The sequence below is a fragment of the Phacochoerus africanus genome, chromosome 8 (genome assembly GCF_016906955.1).
Source record: "Phacochoerus africanus isolate WHEZ1 chromosome 8, ROS_Pafr_v1, whole genome shotgun sequence".
In the NCBI taxonomy this organism is placed as follows: Eukaryota; Metazoa; Chordata; class Mammalia; order Artiodactyla; family Suidae; genus Phacochoerus; species Phacochoerus africanus.
In genome coordinates, this window is record NC_062551.1 from 49,898,035 (window position 1) to 49,924,421 (window position 26,387).

The 26,387-nt window shown below is 55.4% G+C and overlaps 1 protein-coding gene across 4 annotated transcripts; it reads left to right on the top strand.

Annotated features, from left to right (window-relative positions):
- The first annotated feature begins 3,121 nt into the window (after positions 1 to 3,121).
- Positions 3,122 to 24,573, top strand: ATP1A3 (ATPase Na+/K+ transporting subunit alpha 3). 4 transcript variants are annotated; one of them, XM_047791941.1, is made up of 23 exons: positions 3,122 to 3,202; positions 7,328 to 7,417; positions 7,516 to 7,575; positions 7,707 to 7,910; positions 9,276 to 9,389; positions 9,481 to 9,615; positions 10,188 to 10,305; positions 10,428 to 10,696; positions 12,322 to 12,520; positions 12,614 to 12,723; positions 12,805 to 12,939; positions 15,361 to 15,553; positions 15,847 to 16,022; positions 16,111 to 16,247; positions 17,339 to 17,489; positions 17,570 to 17,738; positions 20,650 to 20,804; positions 20,879 to 21,002; positions 22,022 to 22,167; positions 22,944 to 23,074; positions 23,439 to 23,540; positions 23,771 to 23,862; positions 24,165 to 24,573. In XM_047791941.1, the coding sequence occupies exons 1-23, from the start codon at positions 3,197 to 3,199 to the stop codon at positions 24,191 to 24,193; spliced, it is 3,045 nt and encodes a 1,014-aa protein (XP_047647897.1). In that variant the 5' UTR covers positions 3,122 to 3,196; the 3' UTR covers positions 24,194 to 24,573. The 4 variants fall into 4 exon arrangements, with proteins under 4 accessions (XP_047647897.1, XP_047647896.1, XP_047647898.1 ...); XM_047791940.1 differs by having other exon boundaries at positions 3,182 to 3,202; positions 7,289 to 7,417; XM_047791942.1 differs by lacking the exon at positions 3,122 to 3,202 and adding an exon at positions 7,110 to 7,202.
- The last annotated feature ends 1,814 nt before the right edge of the window (positions 24,574 to 26,387 follow it).

Sequence of the window (26,387 nt, forward strand, 5' to 3'; positions counted from 1 at the left end):
TTGCAGTGCTTGGGAGAGCCACATCCTGGGGCACCCAGCCCTGCACAAGGCACCCCTAGTCTCTACCTGGCTCCTCCTGGGTCTTGGACATTTGCCGTGTACGTGCTTCTCAGAGACAGGTGTGGGGTGGGCTTGTGTCTCAGGGTATCTCTGTTTCTGCATCTCGCACAGACTAATCACTGTCTCTGCCCTTGGGCAAGACTGTCAGTCTGTCAAGGTGACTAGAATATGATGCAGACACTATGGTCTCTCCCCCTACCCCCATCCTGATAGCAATCAGCAGATCTCCTCTGGGGTCTCTCATTTCTGAGCCCCACCCCAAACCTGTCTCTGCTCTGTCTCCTCAGTCTTTATCTCTAAGTATCCCCAGCTGGCCACATGTGTCTGCTTGGCTTTCTAGGTTCCAGTGTCTCTGTCACCTTTGTTAAGTAATTCTGTTAATCTCTTTCCATCCATTTTTTCATTTCTACCTTTGTCAGACTCTCTGCCTTTGTTGGTCTTTCTGTTCATATTTGCCTCTCTCTGTCTCTGAGCTGTGTATGTCCATTTCTCCTCTAGGCCTCACCCTCTGTCTTGCCGAGTCTCCTGTCTCCATCTATCCCTGTGACCTTCGTAAATCTTCCTCCCCCACTTCCGCAGAGCCTCGCGCTGGGAGCACAATGCATAGTCATCAGTCTCACCAGGCTGAGGAGGGAGTGCATGAGGCGGGACACAAGCCTGTGTCTGGGGTACAGTGTGGGGGAGCAGGATCTCTCCCAGCCCAGCTAGAGAGCGGGAGAGAGAGCCAAGAATCTCCTGGGATCCTGACAACCCCTAGGCTTCTCCCCCCAGTCCCTTTCCCATGATCCAGACCCATCCCTGCAGGACAAGGTGGAGAGGGAAAAGATAATATGCTGACAGGCCCTCCTTCCCTTCTTCCCTCCCTCTCCCGCACCCAAGGGGGCAGAGTTGGAGAGGGGGGCCAACTACCAGGGTTAGAAGATATGGCTCCCCTCCTTCCTCAGTCTCCATGGAGACAGGCCAGGTCTGCAGGCCCAGCCTCCTTTGCTGCATAGGCAGCCTCCCTGTTACCATGGCAACAAGGGACAGCAGGGAGGGATGGGGATGGGTCAGAGTACGGGATTGGGCTGAGGCTCTGGATTCTGGGGGAAGCCAAGGAACTCACCTCCTTGCCCTCTTCTATTCTCTGGCCCAGCCCCCATGTCTATGCCCATCCTCCTGTGTCTTTGAATCTCTGATTCTGTCTCTCTCAGTTTTTATCTCACTCTGGCCTTCAGCCTTTCACACAGTTCGGCGACTGGGTCCTTACCTACCCCACCCACCTGCTATACACCAGGTTCACTGCGTGCCCCTTGCCTATCCTCCGGACCTCCAATCCCATAGGTGGGGAGGATACCCACATTCTGAGAAAGCTACAGTGACAGGCTCTTGCTTGCTCTCTGCCCCTTCTGCCATGCTGAGGGAGAGCCTGATGGTGCTCCTCATGGAGTAGAGAGGTTGGGGTGGGAGGCTGCACTCCTCAGGCTCAGTGGGTGGCTGAGGGTTATTGTGTGTATGTGACAGGCCTAGGTGGGTGCCAGTTATGCATCTGTGTGTGTATACATACTGGCCCAGCCTCCCTGTCCATGCTTATTCTCCTGTGTCTTTGAATCTCTGATCCTGAGATGGGATGTGTGTGGTGTGTGGGTGTGGGCATTGGGGGTGTGTTTATAGCTACAATAAATTTGTGTGAGGTAGCGATGCAATACATAATATGTGTAGTGTGTGAGGGATATGGGATGGTGTGTGATCTGTTTTTAGGAATTATTGTGCTGGGTGTGAGTCTCTGTGCACTTTTTGTCTGTCCTTCACAATTAGCAACACTTTGGCAAATTTGCCCTGTGGGCCTTTGTTTATGCCCAGATACATTGGGGAGGAGTGTGTGTGATGTTCTGTGACTATGCAGTGGTGTCCACAAAGGCACACGTGAGGCCTGTGCAGGTGCCACAGTGCTGAGCATGGATATGTGTTGGTTCGTGGGTCTGTGGGTTGTATGGTTATGGGTCTCTATGTGAGATGGTTCAAGGCCAGCTATAATGGAGTGTGTGATGTGTGTGTCTGTGAGGTAGTGTTTTGAGGGTGTGCGTTGATCTATATGGCATTTTATGATTCTGTGATTCTGTTGTGGTGTGCTGGGGTGTGCAAGGTGTGTGTGCTATGTGTGTTTCATTTCTACATGTTTGTGAGTCTCTGGGGTTGTTTGATAGGGTTGTGTAGTGTGTGTGTGTGAGGGTATAAGCTGGTGTGTGATGGGATGTGATCGTGAAACTGGTGGTGTGTGGTGGTGTGGTCTATGCATGTGTTTGCAGCATTTGCGCTGTCTGGGTGAGGGTCAAGTGTGAGTATGATGCTTGGTGGGATCCCCTGACTGTGATGTATCTCTCGTGTACCTGTGCAGTTGTGTCTCATTGGATAATTGCCACGCCATAGTGTGTGTGTTGGGAGAGGGGTTCGCACAGCGAGGGGGCCTCAGGGCTTCTCCCCTGCTGCAGCATCCCTGCTCATTGTGGAGTCTTTCTTCCTCTGTGCCCCCTACAGCTCTCCCTCCTAAACAGCACCCCACGGTCTCCAGGGTTCCCCCCCACCTCACTACAGAGGGAGGTGCTCTGGACCCCTTGTCTTATTGCGGTGGTTTACAAGGCTTTCCCCCACCCGGTGTCCACCTTACACAGAGCACCCCGCTCTCTGGTGGCACACCCCCGCAATGAGGGTGATTCCGGGGCTCTCCCACCCTCAGGGCCCCTCTTCTGAGGCGACACCCCACACTGCGGGGGTCTCCAGATCCCTCATTGCGGGGGGGGGATGGTCTCCGCCTCCCGCAGCGCTCCCCCGCCTCGGCAGCGCTGTCATTTTGCGGAGGCTGGGGGGCGGGGAAGACAGCTGCAGTACCGGGGGCGGGACCGCGGGCCGTCCGTCAGGGCGGCGGCAGTCCTGATTGGCCGCTTCCGGCCCCCCTGGCGGGCGCGGGCATATGAGGAGGCGGAGGCAGCAGCCGCAGCAGACTCTGTGCGGTAGGGCTGACGGCCGGACGGACGCGCGGACCGAGGCGCGGGTGCTGCAGAGGCCCCCCAGCCCGAGCCCGCGCCACAGCCCGCCCTGAGGCCCCTGCCCCTGCCCCCGCCCCGCCCGCCCGCCCCTGTCCTCTGGAGCCGCCAAGATGGGGGTAGGTGCTCGGGCCGGCCGGGCGATGCGTGTGTGTGACATTGTGGGTCCAGTGACATTGGGTGTCTGTGGGGGGCGGGGGTTCTGGGACCCCTGCACTCCGGGACCCTGGTGCAGGACCCTGTAGACCGGCTGACCAGGCCTGTCTCTATGTTGTGTCGCTAATTGTGTGTGTGCCGGGCCTCCTGGGTCTGCGGGGGTCTGTGGCGCATGTTGGTGTGTCCTTTGTGTGTGGGGTCCTCGGGACACCGAGTGGCCCTCAGCATCTCTGCCTGACCCAGTGTGGTTGCCTGCTCAACCATATTTGTGCGTGTGCATGAGTGCGGGTGCGAGCTTCTGGCTCTGTCAGGCCCTGCAACACCTTCTGCCTGTGATTGTGATTGTGATTGTGTGGCCTGGGTTGTGTCTGAATGTCTGCAACCGTGTCTGGGTGTGTCTGAAGGCTGGTGTTTGTGTCTGGGGGTGCTGGAGCCAGTCTGCTTCCCTGGCCGGATGGGAACAGGTCCAAACTATGGGATGAACACCAGATGACCTCTCTTTCTCCTTCCAGTCCTGGGGGGGGGGGGCTCCACAGTGTGATTCCACCTGGGGCTGCAGTATCTAGCCCCTAATCTGAGGGAGCAGACATGGGTGGGGGGAAGCAGAAGAGCCATTTCGATTGAGGGCATATGCATGCAAATGCGTGTGTGTGTGTGGGGGGGGGTATCGTGCATGCCTGGCTATGCCCTTGCCTCCATGTCCGTATGTCCTTGTCTGTCTGTGAGTCTCTCCAGCAGATGCCGCCTCCTTCCCTGACTGACCACCTGACCCCCCTGCTGCAGCCCTGGATTCCTCCCTGCGTGTCTGGGGCAGGGCCATGGGGGGGGGAGCGGAAGGGCTGGGGGGAGGTGGGATAAAGAGAGAAAGAGAGGTCTGGATGGGAAACACTAATGGAGAGAGAATAGGAGGGATGGGGAGAAAGATGGCGGATGAAGGCTGATGGGCCCAGGGATAGAGATGGGGGATGGGGCTGCAGATCTGTGGATTGGGATGGGCAGGGGGGGAAGGAGAGAAGAATTGGGTGGGGAGAGGACTAGAGGGAGAAGGGGGAGGTGATGGCTTCCAGGTAAGTGGAAATGGAGGGGAAGCCATGGGCAGATTGGAGGAGAGGGCTGGGGCTAAGTGCCTTAGAGAAGAAAGGAGAAGGCTGGGGAGGGGTCTTAGGAAAAGACATGGGGCAGGAGGAACAGTGAGTCGCTTTAGCATGGACGGCAGAGACATGGAAAGACAGAAATGGGCAGAGAGAGAGATGCTCTGAAAGAGAAAGAAAGAGACACAGAAACAGAGAAAGAGACATGGCAGAGAAGCATGGAAAGATAGAGATGTGAGGGAGACATAGATGTGGAGACACGAAGAGAGAAACTGAGGCTGAGGTGAGGGGCCCCAAGGACAGACATTTCCTACCCAGAGACAACCAGAGTCAGCCTGAATGGTGGGAAGAACGGGCAGAAGGCAAAAGAGGAGGTCGAGGGAGAGATGCTGAGCTGACGGCCTCAGACACCTTGAGGGGGGAGGGGGAGGCTGACTGAGGTGCAGAGGCTGCCTGAACTGGGCGGGCGTCAGGGGAGGCGGACAGCATGGAAAATGGCGAAGCGCCGCAGAGGCGGGCTGCAGCGAGACAGGCGTGTCCCCCACCCTCGGAGGTGCTCCCGCCCCGCGGTGTGCCCATCTGGGCCTCCTGCCTTGACTGGGAAAGCCTCGGCTCCCCCCTCAACAGATGGAAGCCCGCCCCCAAGGGAGTCTGGTCATGGCAAGGGCAAGCAGGAGCCAAGGCTCGCCTGCCAGGGACTGGGGTATCCCAGCCCCTCCTCCTTCAGACCCAGGAGTCTGGGGGGGCCACCCCTGGACCTCAGAAGGACCCATGCATCAGCTCCCCATCTTTCCCTAAGGTTTCAGGGCTGGACAGCTGGTTTTCTCCCCAGCTCCTGTCAGGCCCCCATTTCGCTCCTCTCCCGCCTTCCCCATCATTTCTCTAACTTGACCTCATGACCTCCACTCTCTCCAGCCTTGGCTCTGCCTCTCTGTGGAGGCTGAGATGCCTCCTGTGGTAGGGGGTGGAGGATCATCCGCCCTGTGGCCCAAGCCTCCATGCTTCTGTGTCAGACGCAGTGCTGCTGCAGGGCTGGCCCAGGGCCAAGCCTCACTCCCACCCCCTGAAACTCAGACTCTCAGGCCTCCAGACTGCAGTAGCCCCCTGGACTCAGCCTCTGGGTCTGGGGGCACACAGCAGGCAGCTCAACCCTCTGCAAGGTCACAAGGGGATTAGCGCTGAGCCATGCTGAGCCTGGGATCCCAGCTTGGCTCTGGGCCCGCAAGATCTGTCAGTGACCCTCTACCAGCACCCAGCCTCGCCCCACCCCTCCTGCCAGCCTCCAAGGACACTGCCTTTCCCATCAGCCCAGGCCCCCAAGCTGGAACTTTAGTCACTTCCCCTCCTACTGCATCCAGTTCAAGCTAGGCCCCGCGGGTTCTGCCTCTTGATCTTTGGCACCCTTAATCCCAGCCAGCTCCTTGTCTATCCTCCAGAGACTTGATCATTCCCACTCCCCCCCGAACTATCCATGGCTCCCTCCAGCCCCCAGGAGAGAGGCTGGGCCCATAGCTTGTCAGTCAAGGCCCTCAGCACTGGCTGCCTGTCCAACCAGGCCACCATCCCTGTACACAGCAGGCTGCCTCCTGAGCGTTTGTTCCAGCTGTGACCAATACCCAGAAGGCCCTTTCCTCTCCATTCCTGCTAGACCTGCGGGTGAGGGGAGGTCTCTCCAGATTTGCTGGGCCCTTTGAGAGACAGAGACATCCATGGGGTTGGGGAGAGAGGCCAGGGAAAGAGCCAGGCGGAAAAGATAAGGCGATTGGGAGCTGCAAGGTCAGAGATGCTGAGGTGGACTCAGGGAGAGACACAGGGACAGAGAGGAAGATGGCGGAGCAGCGAGAGACAAACGGGACTATTGCAATGAGAGACAGAGAGACTGAGACACAGCAAGCATTACAGAGGAGGAAGTCGCTTGAGAGATGAAGACAGAGAGAAGGAGAGATGAGGATGGAGAGGATACAGAGACAGAAAATGCTGACGCTTGGAGACAGTCTGAGACCCCAACACACCAACTTGGAGAGCGATGAGAACCTAGAGAGACAGACGCAGCCAGACTCGGGGAGAGAGAGTACCAGAGGTAGAGACATATTATCTAAGGCGGGAACCCCAAAGAGCCAGAGATCAGAGAAACAAAATCATGGAGAGACAATTACAGAGACTCAGACAGAAAGACAGGAGTTTCCGTCGTGGCTCAGTGGTCAACGAATCCGACTAGGAACCATGAGGTTGCCAGTTCAATCCCTGGCCTTGCTCAGTGGGTTAACGATCCGGCGTTGCCGTGAGCTGTGGTGTAGGTTGCAGACAGGGCTCGGATCCCGCATAGCTGTGGCTTTAGCATAGGCCAGCAGCTACAGCTCCAATTTGACCCCTAGCCTGGGAACCTCCATATGCCATGGGAGCAGCCCAAGAAATGGCAAAAAGACCAAAAAAAAAAAAAAGACAGACACTGTGAAGTGACGAAGGAGAGAGAGAACAGAAAAGGAGCCACAGATACACACAGATAGAGATGGAGAGATAAAGTGGTAGAAGGAGACAGAGAAGACAAAACAGAATAAGGCAGAGAGGCACACAGAGACCTAGAGAAACAGATCAAGAAAGACAGACAGACGCAGTAAGAGACGGACACTTCGGGAGCTGGCCCAGGGAGAAGGACAAAGAGACAGAGACACACAGAGATAAAAAGACACATGGAGGCCAAAGGGGAGAGACTTACAGAGAGAGAGGCACAGACAGACCTGGATAGAGACTTTCAGGACAGAGACCCGGAGGTACATGGAGCCAGAGATGGAGGAGACACCCAGAGCCCAAAGGAAACTCGGAGACTTGGGGCAGAGACAGACGGAACCCCAGAGCCAGCTCCAGCCTAGAGGTGCGGCTGCACACAGACAGACGCAGGCCAGGGGGCCAGCGGGGCCTGCGGGCCGGTGTCCCCCTGTAACCCCTTCTCGCCCGCAGTCTGGTGACTCTGACAGCTATCGTGTCGCCACCTCGCAGGACAAGAAAGATGACAAGGGCTCGCCCAAGAAGGGCAAGGGCACCAAAGACCGCCGGGACCTGGATGACCTCAAAAAGGAGGTGGCTATGGTGAGTCCCACCCTCTATACCCGCACACCTTCTCGGAGCAGCCCCCCCCCCCCCGGCCAGGCCTCCACACTCACCGTCCCCGAACTCCTGTCCTCCAGACAGAGCACAAGATGTCAGTGGAAGAGGTCTGCCGGAAATACAACACGGACTGCGTGCAGGTGCGGCCGGCCGGGCCCCAAGGGAGGCGGGGATGGGAAGCCGGGCCCCCTGGGGGCCTGGGGGAGCTTGTGTACTGTTGGGGTGCCAGGGTTGCTCCAGGAGGGTTCTGTGTGAGTCCCGTGTCCCTCAGGGTCTGACCCACAGCAAAGCCCAGGAGATCCTGGCCCGCGACGGGCCTAACGCACTCACGCCACCGCCGACCACCCCCGAGTGGGTCAAGTTCTGCCGCCAGCTCTTCGGGGGCTTCTCGATCCTGCTGTGGATTGGCGCCATCCTGTGCTTCCTGGCCTATGGCATCCAGGCAGGCACTGAGGACGATCCCTCTGGCGACAACGTGAGTGCCCTTCATCCTGCCCTGCCCAAGGGCTGGTCCCCTCAGGGACACAGATGTACAACCCACTTCTCCCCATCCCTTTAGACTTTCCAAAGCCCAGTCTCCAACTTTTTCTTGTCTAACTTTCACAGTTACCCAGTGAGAGAACCAGAGAAGAGATGAGGAAAAGTGGGGGCTCAGAAAGGCTGAGTAACTTGTCCGAGGTCACACAGTAAGAAGTGTGAGCTGGGGCTCCATCCCAAGGCTGTGTGACCTCAGTGGGCTTGGGGATAGACACCAGTAGGTGGTGATGGGCTCAAGGTACCCAGGCACACCCACCTGCTGATTCGCCAGGACCCTCCACCCAACACAGGGGGCATGCCTGGCCTCAACAGACACCACACCCCCAAACAAAAGACCCACATTCTGACTACATGGAGATCCTTGCACACACATGTGCATGCATATACACACTAGTGGGGAGAGTCAATATAGACGATCCCAGTTGCACACAGATTCAAACACGGCCACCTAGTTCAGGCACACAGGCACAGACACAAGATTGACAGACCCAGGAACTCAAACACACACAGAGGTGCAGGCATAAGCTGGTGACAGACAGAGAGATATGAGAAGCAAGCACAACGTCATTCTTAGAAATTAAAACCTAAACAGGGAGTTCCCCTAGTGCACGGCCGAAATGAATCCAATTAGGAACCATGAGTTTATGAGTGCGATTGCTAGCCTTGCTCAGAGGCTTAAGGATACAGTGTTGCCATGAGCTGTAGTGTAGGTTGCAGACACAGCTGGGATCCTGTGTTGCTGTGGCTGTGGCGTAGGCTGGCAGCTACAGCTCCAATTGGATCCCTAGCCTGGGAACCCCCACATGCCGCAGGCGCAGCCCTAAAAAAGAAAAAAAAAATAAATAAAATAAATAATAAAACCTAAACAGGCAAACAGACCCAGAGTCTCAGACCCATGAAGAACCACGGAAAGAGACAGGACAGAGATCCACGGACAGAGAGAGTCAAACACAAATAGTCCCAGGCATTCAAACCTAGGCACGCGGACAGACCGACAGCACACCGACCCAAACACAGACACAAGGACAGACAATAGCATATTCTTGGATTCTCTAACACAGGCAGAAAGACAGACCCTCAAAAAAAGAGAGATGGACAGACTCAGAGGCTCAGACACACCTATGTTCAGAAAGCAGGACTCAAACATGGGCAGACAAACACACACACACAGACCCTCAGATGGAGCCAACTGGAGGTCAGACACACAAGTGACACAAAGCTCCCTTCCCAGATTCCACACACGTCAGGGTGGGGCTGGAGGGACTTCCTCCAGGACAGGCCGTGATGCTGTGTCTCCCCGCAGCTGTACCTGGGCATCGTGCTGGCGGCCGTGGTCATCATCACCGGCTGCTTCTCCTACTACCAGGAAGCCAAGAGCTCAAAGATCATGGAGTCCTTCAAGAACATGGTTCCCCAGGTGAGGGGGCCCCAGGAAGGGGGCGGGGGGCCGTGGACAGGGGCGCAAGGCCGAGCGAGTCAGGGAGGTGACTTCTCTTTCCGGCTCCCAGCAAGCCCTGGTGATCCGAGAAGGTGAGAAGATGCAGGTGAACGCTGAGGAGGTGGTGGTCGGGGACCTGGTGGAGATCAAGGGTGGAGACAGAGTCCCAGCCGACCTGCGCATCATCTCAGCCCATGGCTGCAAGGTCAGCCTGCACCCCAGCTCTGCCCTTCCTGGAGGCCCAAGAGTCCAGACCTCCAGCCCCTCCGCCTCAGACCCAGGAGTCCAGATCCCAGCCCATCCTTCCCCAAGACCCAGGAGGTCCAGGCCCCCTGCCCCTCCTCCCCTAGGACCCAGAGATCCAGCCCCTTAGCCCCTCCTCCTCCCTCAGACCCAGGAGTCCAGCCCCTCAGGTCCTCCTCCCCTAGTCCCCAGGATTCCAGCCCCCAGCTCATCCTCCCCTAGGACCCACGAGTCCAGGACCCCTCCTCCCTCAGATCCAGTACCCTTGACCTCCAGCCCCTCTTCGCTCAGACCCAGGAATCCAGGCCACCAGTCCCCACCCCTCAGACCCACAGGTACCTTGGACCTTGGCAAGAAGCCCCGTACCCTCCCCACTTTCATGAACCTAACCTCTGTCCTCCCAGACACCCAGACCTCAGGGACAAGGGCTTTAGCCTCATTAACAAACAGACAAAAATTTTGAAATCTCCTCTGGACAAATGCCCCCTTGGCCCCAGGCCTGGAGCTGATCCCCGTTCTGTGCCCCCACCCCAGGTGGACAACTCCTCCCTGACGGGCGAGTCGGAGCCCCAGACCCGCTCCCCCGACTGCACACACGACAACCCCTTGGAGACTCGGAACATCACCTTCTTTTCCACCAACTGCGTGGAAGGTGAGGTTGGGGGCAGTACAGGCTCCCAGATGAGGCCCAGCTGGTCCAGACGGACGTGCCTCAGGGGCTCGGGGTCCTTCCAAACCTCACCGAGCCTCAGCCCAGTCCCCTCTGGCCCGCAGGCACGGCTCGGGGCGTGGTGGTGGCCACAGGTGACCGCACCGTCATGGGCCGCATCGCCACCTTGGCTTCGGGGCTGGAGGTGGGCAAGACGCCCATCGCCATCGAGATCGAGCACTTCATCCAGCTCATCACCGGCGTGGCCGTCTTCCTGGGCGTCTCCTTCTTCATCCTCTCCCTCATTCTGGGCTACACTTGGCTCGAGGCTGTCATCTTCCTTATCGGCATCATTGTGGCCAACGTCCCAGAGGGCCTGCTGGCCACTGTCACTGTAAGGCCCAGGCCCCCAGCCTGGGGGAGTAAGGGGCTGGAGGCCAGATGGCAATGATCTTGATTGCAACTTGGATAGCGAGGGCCGAGCCTCCTGGGTTTTGAATGCAGAGAGTCCTGGGACTGAGAGGCTTTCATTAACAAAACGAACAAACAAAAATCTCGAGAAACACTGCCAGTCAGAAAGGGCTAACCAGGAGTTCCCGTCGTGGCTCAGTGGTAACAAACCTGACTGGTATCCATGAGGAGGCAGGTTCCATCCCCGGCTTCCCTCAGTGGGTTAAGGATCCAGCCTTGCCATGAGGTGCAGTGTAGGTCGCAGACACAGCTCAGATCTAGCGTTGCTGTGGCTGTGGTGAAGCTACAGCTCCAATTGGACCCCTAGCCTGGGAACCTCCATATGCCTTGAGTGCGGCCCTAAAAAGACGAAAAAATAAAATTAAATAAATAAATGAAAGAAAGGGCTAGCCAGCTGATCCCTCTTGAAGTTAACTTACCAAATTAAGAGGCACACCCTCATGGTACAAAGTCTAAAGAATACATTCAAATAATTAAAAGACGAAATGGCAGTTGCCAACCCACTGCCCACCTCTGGAAACAGGCTCCCTGCACTGTTCCCAGCAGAGGTGGGCATATTGCCGCGTGGGTAGTAAATGTTTTCAGGGCACGTAAAAGGGACCGTCCTACTCTGCTCCGTGATTTTTTTTAATCACTCCTGAGGCATGTGGAAGTCCCTGGGCCAGGGATCGAACCCACACCACAATGTCGAATCCTTAACTGCTAGGCCACCAGGGAACACCCCTGTGATTATTTTACTTAATATATCCTGCGAAGTTTTCCGTATTAGCATATTCAAAACTCCTCTGGCTCAAAGGCCTTTTACTTGCTGACATACACTATACACACATGTGAGCCTACAGCCTGACGAGTTGGAACCAGCTGAAGACATCCCAGGTCAGCTGCTCCAAGATTGCCTTCCCCAGAAGCCCCTTCAAAACCTCACTCAGTCCCTACCCCCCAACTCAAAGTACCCCTCGGATAGCCTGGCTTCTAACAATACAGTTTTGTCCTTCATATCAGCAGAATCACTCATCAGGAACTCTTTTTTTTGTTGAACATTTTACTTTTGAGCTTCAACCATGCAGTGTAGGCAGCAGTCTCTTGTTCTTCTTCATGGTTGTATAGTATTCCCATCTTTTATTCCTCACTTTATTATTATTTTTTAATTTTAATTTTTTGGCTGGAGCATGCAGCAGCTTGATGGGGGATCTCAATTCCTGGACCAGGGATTGCACCCAGGCTGCAACACCAAATCCTAACCTCTAGATTACTAGGGAGCTCCCTTATTCCCCAATTTATCGATCCCTTCGGCTGTTAGTGGACATTTGGGTTGTTTTCAGTTTGGGACCATTATGCTGCTGCTGTGACCCTTCTCATACATTTATTTGGGGGTGCCTCTGAGCCCATTTCTGTGAGTCTCTGCCTTGGGTGGAATTGGTGGGCGACACCCCACCCTTTGTTCAGAATTCTGGGCTGGGCAGTTGGGTTGTTGGCAGTCATGTTGCTGGTCCAGCCTTGCTGTCCGTCTCTACTTGTAACACACCACCCCGCTTACATGCACTCCAGGTGTGTCTGACCCTGACTGCCAAGCGCATGGCTCGGAAGAACTGCCTTGTGAAAAACCTGGAGGCCGTAGAGACCCTGGGCTCCACATCCACCATCTGCTCAGACAAAACAGGGACCCTCACCCAGAACCGCATGACGGTCGCCCACATGTGGTTCGACAACCAGATCCACGAGGCTGACACCACTGAGGACCAGTCAGGTGAGGGTGGGTCTGGGTGGGCACCGAGGGTGGGTGGGCACCGAGGGTGGCTGGCCACCAGGTATCCCCAGCCCTGACTCGTGCCTCCTTCAGGGACCTCGTTTGACAAGAGCTCGCACACCTGGGTGGCCCTGTCCCACATTGCTGGACTCTGCAACCGTGCCGTCTTCAAGGGGGGTCAGGACAACATTCCTGTGCTCAAGGTGGGTCCGGCCACCTGCTCGCCTTGGCCCTGCCCCCGCCCACCCCGTGCTGATCTGCCCTGACAGCTTCTCTCCCCGCAGAGGGACGTGGCTGGGGATGCCTCCGAGTCTGCCCTGCTCAAGTGCATCGAACTGTCCTCCGGCTCCGTGAAGCTGATGCGTGAACGCAATAAGAAAGTGGCCGAGATCCCCTTCAACTCCACCAACAAATACCAGGTACCCTGGGCTCTCCAGGAGAGTCAGACTGGCCATCACTTCCTCTGTGGTACCCCAAAAGCAGTCCGCTCTGCCCCACTGCCCTCTGCTATGGGAAAATTACTATATTTCCCAGAGCTTCGATTTCTCCATCTGTAAAATGGGAATAATAGTATCCAACCGATGGGGAGAGGAAAAGCCCCAGCAGTGAGAACAGGTCTCTGATGGAGTAGGAGGCAGAGGCGTAATGATCTTCTGGCAGCAGAATGGAAACCAGCCAGAGATGGCATTCATTCCTTTCAACACCTTTTTTTTTTTTTTTTTTTGAGCAGCCACCACATCAGAGGCACCTGTCTTAGGCGCTAGGGATAAACAGTGAAGTCCCTCCTCTCATAAGCCTTACATTCGGGTGTGAGGAGACAGACAAAAGGACATGATAAAATACTAAATATATCAGCCAGTCATCAGCTGAGGAAGGGAGCCCTGCAGGTCTCTGGGAGCAGCAGATGCAGCATGTACAAAGGTCCTGAGGCAGGAACGTGTTGCTGGATCTGAACAATAGCCAGGGAGTGTGGAGCTGGGGAATGCGGTGGGAGGGGAGGGCAGTAGGTGCTAGGCCGGGTCCCACCGGGTCTTGTGGGCTGAGGACACAGCTTAGATGTAACCCTGAGGGGGAACCTGGGCCACAGAGCAGAGGAGAGATGAGACCTGACTGACTTTTTATAAAAAAATTTAAAAAAATTTTTTTTTTTTTTTTGGCCACACCTGTGGCTTCTGGAAGTTCCCAGGCCAGGGATCAAACCTGCGCCACAGCAGCGACCCAGCCTTCGGCAGTGACAACACAGGATCCCTAACCCGCCGTGCCACAAGAGAACTCCTGACTCACACTTTTAAAAACAGCTTTATTGGAGTTCCCATTGTGGCTCAGAGGATTAAGGACCCAACTTTGTGAGAATGTGGGTTCGATTCCTGGCCTCATTCAGTGGGTTACAGATCTGGCATTGCCACAAGCTGCGGTGTAGGTCACAGCTGCGGTTCTGATTGAACCCTGTCCTGGGAACTTCCATGTGTTTCAGGTGCAGCCATAAAAAGGAAACAAAAGCGATCCAGCTTTATTTAGCAGTTCCCTGGTGGCCTAGCAGTTAAGGATCCAGTGTTGTCACTGCTGTGGCTCAGGTTGGATCCCTGGCCTGGGAACTTCTGCATGCCATGGGCAAGGCCAAAAAAAAAAACCCACACAGCCTTATTGAAGTATTTTTCACATATCATAGATCCCTCAAAGTGTATAGTTCAGAGGTGTTAGTATATTCTCAGATACGTGCTGTCATCTACACAGTTTTAGAGCATTTTCATCACTTCTAAAAGCAACTTCATATTCCTTGGCTTTGTTCCCCTACCTCCCCCGCCTCCCTGAGCCCTAAGCAACAACTAATCTTCTTTCTGTCTCTATGCATTTGCCTGTTCTGGACACTTCATATAAATAGAACCGTACAAGATGTGTTTTTTGGTGTCTGGCTTCTTTCACTTAGCATAATGTTTTCAAGGTTCCTCAATGTGGTAGCAAGGATCAGTGCCTCATTCCTTTTCTTTTCCTTTCTTTTGGCCACACCCTGGGCATGCAGCAGTTCCTGGGTCAGGAATTGAACTCAGCAGTGACAACGCCAGATCCTCAACCCGCTGAGCCACCAGGGAACTCCCTTCGTTCCTTTTTATGGCTGAATAACATTACGTGATGTAGATATTCTGCATTTGCTTATCGATTCATCTGTCAATGGACATTTGGGTTAATTGCACCCTTTAGCTTCTATGAATAATGCCACTGTGAACATTAGCCTCCAAGTTTGTGCGCAGACATAGTTTGCATGACTTTTGGATGCATACTTGGAAATTGCTAGTTTATATGTAACTCTATATTTAAACTTGGAGGAGGGACTGCCAGACTGTTTTCCAAAGTGGCTCTCATACTTTAAAGGATCCTTCTGGCTGCCATGGGGAGGAAATACGATGGGGTGGGGAGGGCAGAAACAGGGACTCAGTGTGGAGGATATTTCGTTTGAGAGATGGTGGTGGCTGGATGGGGGCGAGAAGAGGTCAGAACCCAGGGACTTCAGAGGTGAGCTGACCAGGTTCGGTGATGGGTCAGATGTGAGATTGAAGGCTGTCAGGCAAGACAGAGAGAGAGGCACGTGTCCTAAGGGCCCCTGAGTTCTCTGTGAGAGAGACACAGAGGGGCAGAGATCTCTGTGAGAGAGTCAAGAAACAGTTGAAGAGCTCTCAGGTAGAGAGATTTGGGCAGTGCCCTCTTGGGGAGCCTGACAGGGCTCTACCCTCGTGCCCGTGGCTCTGGGTGGGGCGGCAGGGAGTCCTCCTCCCAAGTGGCGGGCGGGCAGCCTCTGGGTCCCTGCGAGGTTCAGACACGGCCGCCCTCTGCTCTGTCCACAGCTCTCCATCCACGAGACCGAGGACCCCAATGACAACAGGTACCTGCTGGTGATGAAGGGCGCCCCCGAACGCATCCTGGACCGCTGCTCCACCATACTGCTGCAGGGCAAAGAGCAGCCGCTGGACGAAGAGATGAAGGAAGCCTTCCAGAACGCCTACCTTGAGCTCGGCGGCCTGGGCGAGCGTGTGCTTGGTGTGTGCAACGGGTGGGGCCGAGGTGGGGCGGGGCTGGGCCAGCTACGGGGCCCTTGAGGGAAAGGAGGGATGCGATGCTGCCCAGAGCCTGGCTCAGGATAGGGCCTCCCAGAATGCATCGTAAATGCATGAACGAATGAATGAATGAATGAATGAATGCGAGGGGAAGGCATCTTTTAGAAATGACTGACCTCCCGACCAACCGGGGAGCCTGACCACAGGAATGGGGAGCTGTGGGTGGGAGGCAGGGAGGACCGAGGCTGGAGCTCCGCGCCCACATCCCTGCACCAGGTTTCTGCCATTACTACCTGCCTGAGGAGCAGTTCCCTAAGGGCTTTGCCTTCGACTGTGATGACGTCAACTTTACCACCGACAACCTCTGCTTCGTGGGCCTCATGTCCATGATTGACCCTCCACGGGCGGCCGTCCCTGATGCGGTGGGCAAGTGCCGCAGCGCCGGCATCAAGGTGTGGCCTGGGGCAGCGGGGGAGGCAGGACCAGAAGGGCCCCAAGCGCCAGCAGTGAGGCAGAACCATTTCCGCATGATGCCTACAGGTCATCATGGTCACGGGCGATCATCCCATCACCGCAAAGGCTATTGCCAAGGGCGTGGGCATCATCTCCGAGGGCAACGAGACTGTGGAGGACATTGCCGCCCGCCTCAACATTCCCGTCAGCCAGGTCAACCCCAGGTGAGCCCTGCCCCGCCCAGCTCAGGTGCCTCTGGGACTGCAGGTTCTCTTCCTCCTGGGCTTCCTCTCTTGACTCAGCATCTGGGTCCTGTTCCTCCCACATGAAGATGGGCAGCCTGGTGTTGCAGCTGCATGTGGTGAGCAAGGTGTAGGTTTGCATCCCAGCTTTGCCTCCTTGAGCCTCATTTTCCTCCTCTCTGAAATGGACTGCTAGCAATTCCCACTTGAGAGGATTTTGAGATCCCTCCCTTTTTTTTTTTTTTCCATTTGTCTTTTTAGGGCCGCATTCACGGCATATGGAGGTTCCCAGGCTAGGGGTTGAATCGGAGCTGTAGCCACGGGCCTATACCACAGCCACAGCAATGTGAGATCCGAGCTGCATCTGTGATCTACACCACAGCTCAGGGCAATTCCAGATCCTTAACCCACTGATTGAGACCAGGGATCAAACCCAAGGCCTCATGGAGGCTAGTCAGGTTCGTTAACAACTGAGCCATGACAGACACTCCTTTTATTTTTTCTTTCTTTTTAGGCTGCACCTGCAGCATATGGAAGTTCCCAGCCTAGGAGTCAAATCGGAGCTACAGCCACAGGACCTTGGAATCTAAGCCGCATCCACAGCTCACGGCCATGCTGTATCCTTAACCCACTGAGTAGGGCCAGGGATTGAACCATAGCCTCATGGATACTAGTCGGGTTTACTACCGATGAGCCACAGTGGGAACTCCTGAGATCCCTTGTTTCTTGTCCATCATTCTTCCTCTTTTATGTCCTCATCTCTGTCTCATCTCTGTTCTGACATCCTTAGCTTTCTCTTCTTCGTTCCTCTCTGTGTGAGTGTCTCCATTGCTTAATTGTCTTCATATCTCTGTCCCTCTAAATCCGCTGTCCCAAAGTTTTTCCTGAGGTCCGCCCTACAACCCTCCTACTGCAGCCCCCTCCTCCCATGTGTCCCTTTGTCTCTGACCCTCCTCCAGAGCATCTGTCCCTCTCTTAGAGCCCAATCCTCTGCCTTTGCTGCCCATGAGTCTGTCCATCAGGTGTCATTGCATCACGCGCTATGGGTCCTGACCACTCTCTGCTCTTCCCAGGGACGCCAAGGCCTGCGTGATCCACGGCACTGACCTCAAGGACTTCACCTCCGAGCAGATCGACGAGATCCTGCAGAACCACACAGAGATTGTCTTCGCTCGCACTTCCCCCCAGCAGAAGCTAATCATTGTGGAGGGCTGTCAGAGACAGGTGGGCTTGGCTGGGGTCTCTCAGAGGAGGGGGCTGGGGGCCTGGCCTCTGGGCATCGTCCTCACCCCCTCTCCCTCCAGGGAGCCATCGTGGCTGTGACTGGGGATGGTGTGAATGACTCCCCTGCTCTGAAAAAGGCTGACATCGGGGTGGCCATGGGCATTGCCGGCTCTGACGTCTCCAAACAGGCCGCGGACATGATCCTGCTGGATGACAACTTTGCCTCCATCGTCACGGGTGTGGAGGAGGGTGAGTGAGTCAGCCAGGGTGGCCGTGGACACTGAAGTCCCTGCACAAGGCAGGAGAAGGGCAAGGGGAACAGGCCAGGGCTACAGCGGGAAGACTGAGGAATCCCACTATGCCTTTTCCCCCACACACACCCTGCCCTCTCCCCACCCCCGACAGGGCCAGAGCTTGTCCTTTTCAGTCCTTCCCCCCCCCCCCCCGCCCCGAGGGAGCTGGAGGCTCCCTTGGGGTGGGACTGAGCCAGCACACTCCTGGGTCGCTGTGTCACCCAGTGCAGGCCCAGTCTGGTGGGCAAGGCAGACTTGGACACATTTTTAAAAAATATTCCTAAGTGCTGGAGTTCCTGTTGTGGCTCAGGGGGTTAAGAAACCGACTAGTATCCATGAGGATGTGGGTTCGATCCCTGGCCTCAGGTTAAGGATCTGGCATTGCCGTGAGCTGTGGTATAGGTCGCAGACACAGCTCGGATCCTGCGTTGCTGTGGCTGTGGCTGTAGTGTATGGTAGGCCAGCAGCTGTAGTTCTGATTCAACCCCTAGCCTGGGAACCTCCATATGCTGCAGGTGTGGCCCTAAAAGAATAATAATAATAATAAATACTGTAAGCGCAACCTCAAAGAAGTAGAGGGTCCTGCAGGATCCCTGAGGAAGCCGCTCCCCCCCCCCCACCCCGAGCCTGGAGACAGCGGGCAAGGAAGCTTTCCCCGAGTGACAGGGACCCCTATGCCAAGTCTCTAGGCCATGTGGGAATTTTCACCTAGAGGAGCGCCAGCAAAGGGAGCTGCATGCATAGGCAGGGCCATGTGAAGGAGCTCGTGTGTGAGGCCCAAACTGTGTCTCAGGCAGAGCCATGGGAGCCCAGGCCTCAGGGTTTATGGGCCTGGCTGCGGCCACAGATGGGGCTTGTTCATATTCAATTTTTTTCTGATCATCAAAGTAATTCATGATAATTATGGCAAATGTAGAAAAGCACTAAGAAACAAATTGGAATCACCCATAACCTCATCATCCAGAAACAATCACTCTTCATGCTGTGGTGCATTTGAAATGCCCCCAGAGTAAAAAAATAACTCGCAATGAGAGAATTCAAACAGTAAGGCTGAGCCTAGTGTGTCAAATGAAATGCCCTTATCCCTTGTCCCCTGTGGCCCAGAGGACACATGATTAACCCTTTCTCATCCCCCGAGACGCCCTCCATGCATCTGCAAAGCACACCCTCACGGATGTACACGTTCAGGCCTTCCAGACATCTATTGGGCTCTTTCCTGGTGTGTCCTGCCAGGGGCTGGAGTGACAACTGTGAGCAGAGCAGGCATGGTCCCTGCTCTTAAGGAGCTGGGAGAGACAGCCTTCAATAAGTTAGCAAAGAAACTGTAACATAACAAACATAATTACAGTGTGACAAGAGCCAAGAAGAAACCATCAGGGTGCTAGGGTAGATAACAATAGGGGTCCTACCCAGATAGGAGGGACAAGAAAGGCCTCTCTGAAGTGAAAAAAAAAACCAAAACACAAAGTTTAACTTCCAGAAGAGGAAATTCCAGGTATACCCAAAGCAGAGCAAATGGTATAGTGAACTGCCATGCCACTGTCACCCAGCTTCAGCAGCTATCAGCTCACCACCCATCTCAACACACACACTGGATTATGCTGAAGCACATTTAAGTCATCATTTCACCCAGAGACATTTTAGGATGAGACCCCAGCAGTTTGTGGAGGACAGCACTGTGCGGGGGGCAGCCAATAGGTGAGAAGAGCCAGGCGCCTTATTTCCACACAAAGATGACAAACCATCCTTATCCCGGTGCAGCCTACCTTTCTGTCCCTTCTTAATGACACACCTTGTTGCTCATCAGCACACGGGGGGTGGAGGTGGAGGCGGGTGCTAACTGGGTTCATCTTTAGTTTCTTTGTACTTTATATACACTGTACTGATGGAATCTTTATTGGATATGACATTCATACATAAAGTCGGGCAGTTCTGTGACTTTTTACAGACACAGACACAGCTATGAAACCACCAGGCCTCGATCAAGATAGGGAACATTTTCAGCCTCCCACTGGGTTTCCCTCAGGTTCCCTCCAGTCTATCTCCCTCTTCCCGGAAATAACCGCTCTCCTGACTTCCAGCACCATTGATTAGTCTCGAACCTCTTCTAAATGGAATCATGTGATATAAATGCTTCTGTGCCTGGCTTTTTTCACTCAACATGGCATCTGTGAGATTCATCTTTGGAGTTGGGGATGTCAATGGCTCGTTGCTTTTTTTTTGTTGTTGTTGCTGGACAGTATTCCATTTTATAGATGGACTGCAGTTTACTTGTCCACGCACCTATGGATGGCCAGTGGGTCCGTCTGGGTTCCAGCTTTGATAACTAACACTGCAGTAAACATTCTTGTACTTGCTTTGGGGTGGGCAGAAATAGTCGTTTCTTTTGGGTATAAGCTTAGGAATAGGATTGCTGGGTCTATACGCCAGGGATGTTTCGCTTTCATAAAAAATGCCAAACAGTCTTCCGAGGTGATTGTATCTCAAGAATGTTTGAACAGGGGTGACATAGTCAGACGTCTGTGTGGAAAGGCGGGAGATGGGGGGATGGATTAGAAAGGATGCATGGGAGTTCCCGTTGTGGCACAGAGGAAATGAATCTGACCAGTATCCATGAGGATGCAGGTTCCGTCCCTGGCTTCGCTCAGTGGGTTGCAGATCCAGCATTGCCATGAGCTGTGGTGTAGGCCCACAGCTGTAGCTCCAACTTGACCCCTAGCCTGGGAACTTCCAGATGCTGCAGGTGCAGCCCTAAAAACCAAAAAGAAAAAAAAAAAGAAAGGATGCATGGACTGGGCAGAGAAGGGGCAAAGGGATTAGGGTGCCCTGGTATGGGTGCCAAGGTCTGAGCCTGCTCCTGCCAACAGGCCGCCTGATCTTCGACAACCTAAAGAAGTCCATCGCCTACACCCTGACCAGCAACATCCCCGAGATCACGCCCTTCCTGCTGTTCATCATGGCCAACATCCCCCTGCCTCTGGGTACCATCACCATCCTCTGCATTGACCTGGGCACCGACATGGTGAGTTCTAGCCATCCCCAAGCCCTGGGAGGGCAGGGTGCCCCCTCCCTGGCTCACTGGCCTCCTCTGCCCAGGTCCCCGCCATCTCGTTGGCTTATGAGGCTGCTGAGAGTGACATCATGAAGAGACAGCCCAGGAACCCACGCACTGACAAGCTGGTCAATGAGAGGCTCATCAGCATGGCCTATGGGCAGATCGGTGAGGGCCTGGGGACCCCACCTCCCTTACGGCTGGATGACCAGGACTTTGAGCATGCCTGGCCCACCGTGGGCACTTGGAAACTTTGTGTTGAATGAGTGGAGTAAAAATTAGGACCTGGTGCTGGAGGTTTGGAAGGAGTGACTTGCAGGTGTGTGGTGGTCACTGAGGTGGGTCTGGCACAGGTGGAGGAAAGGCCTGGGGCTTTGCCTGGACACATAGGGGGTACCCAGTGGCAGATCAGGGCTGGCCCCAGGATGGCCATCCATCGCTCCGCCTGTCTCATGATGGGAAGGACAAGTTAGCCTATGAGCCCTCTGAGGGCAGGAGCAAGCCCCACCCCTCCGCCTCCTCCTCAATCTGCTGCTGGAGGTGAGGTGTGCAGAGCCTTCCAGGTGCTGAGTGCCCTGTGGCTGGCAGTGTCCTGGCAAGCAGAGGCTTGGAGGCCATGGTCAGAGGCCTGGGGAGGTCACTTCTGCAAAGAGAGTCTTCAGGGGAGTTCCCTTCATGGTTCAGTGGTGAACGAACCTGATGAGGATCCATGAGGATGCGGGTTCGATCCCTGGCCTCGCTCCGTGGGTTAAGGATCCAGTGTTGCCGTGAACTGTGGTGTAGGTTGCAGATGCAGCTTGGATCTGGCATTGCTGTGGCTGCAGTGTAGGCTGGGAGCTGTAGTTCCGATTTGACCCCTAGCCTGGGAACTTACATATGCCACGGGTGCAGCCCTAAAAAAGAAAAAAGGAGGATCCTCAGCTATCTCCTGATGTCCAGGTGGCCTGGGTCAGGTGGGAGGGAGCCTCCAAGTTCTCCATCTCAGGGAGGCCCCTCCGTCCCCCCCGCCCAAAGCCCCTGCCCCAGGTAGCACCCTCAGGTGGCCCAGCCCCAGATGATGCTCAGGCAAGAGGCCTGAGGTAGCCCACTGTCCTCCCAGGGCAGGTCTCAAGGGGCCTCAGAGGTGCCCTGGGCTGTCTGCTGCCCCCACCTGAGCCGCTCTTCCTCTCTCTTATCTCCTCCCCCAGGAATGATCCAAGCTCTTGGCGGCTTCTTCTCCTACTTTGTGATCCTGGCAGAAAACGGCTTCTTGCCCAGCAACCTGGTCGGCATCAGGCTAAACTGGGACGACCGCACTGTCAATGACCTGGAGGACAGTTACGGGCAGCAGTGGGTGAGTGGGGCAGGCAGCCTGGCCAGGGCCTCCTAGGCGGCGACCTTGCCTGTAGCATCCCATGCATGGGCGGCTTCCCGTGATGGCCCCTCTGTCTCCGGGCAGCATCAAGACCCTCACCAGGAGTTCTAGTTGTGGCTCAGTGATAACGAACCCGACTAATATCCCTGAGGACTCAGGTTTGATCTCTGGCCTCGCTCACTGGGTTAAGGATCCAGCGTTCCCGGGAGCTGTGGTGTAGGTCGCAGATGTGGCTCAGATCCCGAGTTTCTGTGGCTGTGGTGTAGGCCAGCAGCTGAAACTCCAATTTGACCCCTAGCTTGGGAATTTCCACATGCCGCGGGTGCAGCTATGAAAAGACACATACACACACACACACACAGACCCTCAGGGACCAGCCACAAGGGGCCCCCAGGCACTCTTGGCTCAGCCCATCACAGTCCCCTGTCCACCAGCCATGCTCTCTGCCCCACCAGACGAGACGCCTTTGCTGTCCTCTTCTCCATCTCTGTCCCCTCAAAGCCTGGCTGGCTTCCCCCAGGAGGCCCACAGCTGAAGTCACCATTACTCTCCCCACCTCTTCTTTGTACATTTCCTGACTCTTCCCACGGGTTGGGAGCTTCCCCGGAGGGAAGACCATCTGGACAGAGTCCCCGATGTCCCCTGGGGCCCCACGCAGGGCGCAGGCAAGCAGCACACGGGCCTGGGGTGGGGGTGGGGGGCCGGGGCCACAGCCACACTGACCACCATCCTGCCTCGCGGCATCGCCCTTGCAGACATATGAGCAGAGGAAAGTAGTGGAGTTCACGTGCCACACGGCCTTCTTCGTGAGCATAGTGGTTGTGCAGTGGGCAGACCTGATCATCTGCAAGACCCGGAGGAACTCTGTCTTCCAGCAGGGCATGAAGTGAGGCCCAAGGGCTCCCCTCTGTCTTGCCCTGCATCTGTCTGTCTGTTTCAGTTTTGCCTCTGAGTTGATTTTCTCTCCAGTGGTCACACCTGTCCTGGATCCTGTGTTTGTGTGTTGTGTGCGCCTGTGCACGTACGCACACCAGGTCCTCCAGATCCACTTTATCTTTTCCCACCCCTGCCTGTCTGTGTGTCACTGTCTCTTTTTGCCTTCATATTTCAGTATGGGTCTGGGCCTGTGTCTCTCTGCCTCTCTTTGTCTCCACTTCTGCGTGTCCCTGTGTCTATCTCTCCCTGTGTCTCTGTGGGGTGGGGGGATCCCAGGTCAGGTGCTCTGCGTTCAGCCCTGCCTGTGCCTCCAGGAACAAGATCCTGATCTTTGGGTTGTTTGAGGAGACAGCCCTCGCCGCCTTCCTGTCCTACTGCCCTGGCATGGACGTGGCCCTTCGCATGTACCCTCTCAAGTGAGTGCCCCCCACACACAAACCACCTGCTCCAGGCTCCTCGGAGGATCCTCACACGGGGCACTCAGCAGGCCCCGCCCACCTGCAGCCGTGGCCTGGGCCTAGACTATGGGCAGAAGGATCCAGGGCCATCCCCCCAGGGGCCCTCCGTCCTCTGGGACTCTGCCCCTGGGTCCCCCTGTCACGGTCACCGCCCGCCCTGACGCCCTCCTGCTCTCCCGTCTCTGCAGGCCCAGCTGGTGGTTCTGTGCCTTCCCCTACAGTTTCCTCATCTTCGTCTACGACGAAATCCGCAAACTCATCCTGCGCAGGAACCCCGGGGGTGAGGGGGCTCGCTGGGCACGGGGGAAGGGCTGGGGGGCAGGACCGGGCAGCTGGTGGGGATGCGGGAGCGGCGCTGGGTGTCTGCCGCTAACCTCACTCACTCTGTCACCCCCACCCGCCTCCCTTCCATGTTGGCCCCTTTCCAACCAGCTTGTCGCTTCCTGTCCTCCGGGCCTCCTCCTCTCCTTGCCCTGTGCCTCTGCCCCTTTTGGTTTCTTCCTGCGCCGCACGCGGTCTCTCTGTCTGAGCGTCTCTCCATGCCCGGCTCTCCGGTCTCTTTCTCCTCCGTTTTCTCTCCAGGTTGGGTGGAGAAGGAAACCTACTACTGACCTCATCCCCACCACGTCTCCAGTCTACCCCCTGTCCCCCAAGCCCAGGACAGCCCAATCCAGTGGCCCCCTTATTTTGTATTCTGGGGGGCGGGGCCTCTCTCCCCGTGGCCCCACCTCGGCCCCGCCCCCTCAAGGTCTCTCCCATCTACACCCCCCTCCGCCCTCCCGCTGCTTCTCTCCCCACCCGCCCCTCCCCTTGCCTCTCTCCTCTCTCCTCTCTTCTCTCTCTCTCTCTCTCTGTCCCTCTCCCCTCCTCAGCCCTGCCGCCCAGCTCCCCTCAGCCCCCTCCCTGGGCTCTTTTTTACTCCCCCTCACCCCCTGGCTGATGCCATCTCTGGTTCTGGACAATTATCAAATATATCAGTGGGGAGAGAGAAGTGGGGTGTGTGTCGTGCTTACTTTCTGGACCAGGGGTGTGGGCGGGACCTTGTCCCCTGAGCTGGCACCCGTGGCTGGGTGATTCATGAAAGCCCAGGAATTTCACCTGGCACAAGCCTTGTAGTCATGGAATCTCAAAGTCATCGAATCATGGGAGTTTTAGACCCAACAAAGGTTAGCATGAGAGCAACTTGAATCCCCCAGGTGATGGGTTCCCAGCAGGGGAGAGGAAGGGAAGTAATGGTGGCGATGATGAGAATGATGAGACTGGTTCATGGAGCTCCCACTCTATGTTCTGCCCTCTTCAAAGCACTCTAGGTGTACTAGCTCACTTAATCTTCACAAGACACAGAGAGGGAAAGTGACTTGCTCAAGGTCCCACAGCTGAGAGGTGACTGAGATTTGAACCTATGCTGTCCAAGCTCTAAGTCACTATGTGCGTCTCTCTTTTTGTTGGGATAAACTTTCATACAGCAGTGCACAGATCTTGAGGGCACAGTTCAACAATTTAAAAAAGCACATCCACGTAGGAGTTCCTGCTGTGGTGCAACAGGATTGGCGGCCTCTTGGGAGCGCTGGGACAAGGGTTTGATCCACAAACCCTTGGGTTAAGGATCCAGCGTTCCCACAGCTGCAGCCTGGGTAGCAACTGCAGCTCGGATCTGATTCCTGGCCTGGGAATTCTATTTGCTGCAGGGCGGCCAAAAAAAAAAAAAAGATATATCCACATAACCGCCATCCATATTAGGGTATGGAACATTTCCATCCACCCAGAAAGTCTCCTCCCGCCCCTTTCCAGTCAGCCGCCCTCCTGAGGCAACTGCTGATCTAATTTCTGCTGCTATCCTTTGGCTGCGCCTGTTCTTGGGCTTTGTAGACATGAAACCGAACAGCACGCTTCCTCGTGGGCTTGGCTGCCTGTCCTCAACATACATCTCTGTGAGTCACTCACCACGTCACGTGTATTGGTAGCCTGTTCATTGTTACTGCTGGGGAGTATTCCACTTTGTGATTATAGCATGGCTTGTCAATCCATTCTCTTGTTTTGTTTTGTTTTTGTTTTTGTTTTTGCTTTTTAGGGTCGCACCCTTGGCATATGGAGGTTCCCAGCTTAGGGGTCAAGTTAGAGCTGTTGCTGCTGGCCTACACCACAGCCACAGCAACACGGGATCTGAGCCTTGTCTGCGACCTATACCACAGCTCACAGCAACGCCGGATCCTTAACCTATTGAGCGAGGCCAGGGATCGAACCTGAAACCTCATGGTTCCTCATTGGATTCATTTCCACTGTGCCACGATGGGAACTCCAGTCTATTCTCTTGTTGATGGACATTTGTTGATGAACATTTTGGGATCCTCGAGGAGGAGACTATGCTGGTGATATCCTCTGATGACACATTTTTCATCTCGTACATGCCTAAGAATGGCATTGCTGGTCAGGGAAGAGACTTTTTATCTTTCATAAAAACAAGACACTCTTTCCAAAGCTCTTGTGTCATCTGCATTCCCATCGTGTAGGAAAGTTCCAGTTGTTCCACATCCTCATCAACACTTGGTATTGCCAGTCTTTTGAATTTTAGCCATTTTGGTTGGGCAGCTCAACTTCCCAAGAGACAGGCTTTCTAACACAGCCCAGAGATGGGAGTGAGGGGAGGGCCTGGGGCTGGTCTCTGGCCTGCCTGCCTCCCAGGGCAGGTGTCTGGGAGGTGGGGATGCTGAGAGCCCACGTGAGTGTGAATGTGCATGTACACATGCCCACTGCACACTACAATGCTGGGAGAAGCGCGTGAATCTGAGGGGAAAGGGAGTCGGA